This window comes from Chlorella variabilis (assembly GCF_000147415.1).
Source record: "Chlorella variabilis unplaced genomic scaffold CHLNCscaffold_4, whole genome shotgun sequence".
Taxonomy (NCBI): Eukaryota; Viridiplantae; Chlorophyta; class Trebouxiophyceae; order Chlorellales; family Chlorellaceae; genus Chlorella; species Chlorella variabilis.
The window spans coordinates 233,993-234,644 of record NW_005435084.1 but is presented as its reverse complement, the minus strand read 5'-3'; the positions used below and the strand labels follow the sequence as shown (position 1 = coordinate 234,644).

At 72.4% G+C, this 652-nt stretch overlaps 1 protein-coding gene across 1 annotated transcript in view; it reads right to left on the bottom strand.

Moving 5' to 3' along the window:
* CHLNCDRAFT_141915 (expressed protein) overlaps nucleotides 1-366 on the bottom strand; it is a gene marked incomplete at both ends in the record, with an annotated part of 1,408 nt that extends 1,042 nt beyond the window's left edge. The window contains one exon of the mRNA XM_005849930.1: nucleotides 220-366. Coding sequence (XP_005849992.1) covers nucleotides 220-366 — 147 coding nt within the window. The remainder of the gene's footprint in view (nucleotides 1-219) is intronic.
* Between the last annotated feature and the right edge of the window lie 286 nt (nucleotides 367-652).

Sequence of the window (652 nt, the reverse complement as noted above, 5' to 3'; positions counted from 1 at the left end):
GGGACAGGGAGGCAGGCGGCGGCGCTCAGCAGCCAGCCGGCCGGCCCCACCCGTCCCCCCAACACCCCTCAGCCTTGCACCCCACCCCCGCCTCGCAGGCGGCCGCCCGCCGCGTGACGCGGCGGCAGGCACTGCAGGCAGCGGCAGGCAGGCGGCGGCGGCAGCTGCAGTACCCCCACCAGCCCCCCACCCCCCACCCCACCCCACCCCAGCCCCCACCTCGAAGGTGGTCACCCGGAGCGTGACGTTGTACTTGGCCAGTATGTAGCGCAGGATGTCGTGCTCGTTCAGCACGCCGCGGGAGAAGAAGTTGCGGGACATGTAGGCGACCACGGGGCGCGGAGACTCCAGCACAAACTCGTCAGACTGGGGGGGAGGAGGGGTGAGTGAGTGAGTGTGAGGGCTGGTGGGGGTGTGAGTGAGAACAAGGGCGGGTGGGAGGGTGAGGGCGAGGTGGCGCGGCGTGGGTTGGCCGTGGAGCGGCGGCGGCGAGCGGTGATGGTGAGCGGGTGAGAGCGAGCGCAGCAGGCCGTGGCGGCCCCAAACACGCTCTCCCCTGCGCGCCGCCTGCCCCTAGCAACCCTGCTGCCTGCCCCTAGCAACCCTCCTGCCTGCCAGCAACCCCTCGCAGCCTGCCCCCACACCACACCAC